The 1,120-nt window shown below is 52.0% G+C and overlaps 2 protein-coding genes across 2 annotated transcripts in view; both read left to right on the top strand.

Moving 5' to 3' along the window:
• Positions 1 to 90, top strand: part of Tco025E_04356 (RNA-binding protein) — a gene marked incomplete at both ends in the record, with an annotated part of 309 nt that extends 219 nt beyond the window's left edge. Inside the window, one exon of the mRNA XM_029371267.1 lies at positions 1 to 90. This exon is cut by the window's left edge and continues 219 nt beyond it. Within this exon, the coding sequence (XP_029228745.1) occupies positions 1 to 90 (90 nt within the window).
• Positions 91 to 384: 294 nt separating this feature from the next.
• Positions 385 to 741, top strand: Tco025E_04355 (RNA-binding protein; the record flags this gene model as incomplete). Its single annotated transcript, XM_029371266.1, has 1 exon — positions 385 to 741. One exon carries the CDS (start codon positions 385 to 387, stop codon positions 739 to 741), a length of 357 nt encoding a protein of 118 aa, XP_029228744.1.
• Between the last annotated feature and the right edge of the window lie 379 nt (positions 742 to 1,120).

The raw sequence follows: 1,120 nt of genomic DNA, 5'->3' as shown, positions 1-1,120 counted from the left end.
CGGCCGAGGAGCCTGTGCGCCGTGTTTGTTCACCTCCACGGCGCTCTGATGAAAATGCACTTTTTCGCTGCCACTGACATCACACCGTGAAGCACACACCCGTTTCATATGAACTGTCGTTTCTCTGAGCACCGCCCTCCCTCCCTCTCTCTTTGTTGCCCGCAGTGCGGCCGAGGAGCCTGTGCGCTGCGTTAGCTCGGGTAGCTTATGTGCGGACTTATGGTGAAACTTTTTGTTTTTACTTTCTGTATTAGGTCGAAATGCTCGTCTTCTCCTTTTTTAAGTTCCTTTTTTTTTTTTTGAGACATACCAAGCGGCGTTTGCCACAAGGTGAGTTGACACGGAGCAGGAAAAAGACCACTAGTGTGGTTTTTTATAGTACCAATGGTGGTGGGAAGGGCGCGTCTGTTTGTGGGGCAGCTGAACTTTGAGGCAACTGAAGAGGACGTCTGCGCCCTTTTCGACTTCTACGGGCAAGTGCTTCACGTAAATATACTCCGCGATAGAGCGACCAGTCGTAGCAAGGGCAGTGCATTTGTGGAGTTCGGTTCGACGGTGGAGGCAGACTGTGCGATCATGGCTCTTCACAACCGCTATAACATGGAGCGCGAGAAGCCGCTGCAGGTGTCGTACTGCGGAAAGTCCGAGGTGATTTCGGAGTACGGCCGTGCGCACGCACTCCGGCTGCATCGCGAAAATAGTGCGAACCCCGCCCCGCCAGAACCGAAGTCTCAGCAATGAAATGGACACCCTGAGGAACACAGACGCTTGTGAGGGACAGTTATTTCCCATCCTACTTTTTTCACTTCCTGGAACTTGTTTGTGCCTGCGGTGATTTCCACATGAAATTCAAATATGTTGATTTTATTCCATTAATTTGTTAATGCCACGGGCAATAGAACCGCGAAGGAACACAAAACAATGGTCACCTCCACGGCGCTCTGATGAAAATGCACTTTTTCGCTGCCACTGACATCACACCGTGAAGCACACACCCGTTTCATATGAACTGTCGTTTCTCTGAGCACCGCCCTCCCTCCCTCTCTCTTTGTTGCCCGCAGTGCGGCCGAGGAGCCTGTGCGCCGTGTTTGGTCACCTCCACGGCGCTCTGATGAAAATG

Source organism: Trypanosoma conorhini, assembly GCF_003719485.1.
Source record: "Trypanosoma conorhini strain 025E chromosome Unknown Tco_14.4_contig_00220, whole genome shotgun sequence".
Classification (NCBI taxonomy): Eukaryota; Euglenozoa; class Kinetoplastea; order Trypanosomatida; family Trypanosomatidae; genus Trypanosoma; species Trypanosoma conorhini.
This window is presented reverse-complemented; position numbering and strand designations above follow the sequence as displayed.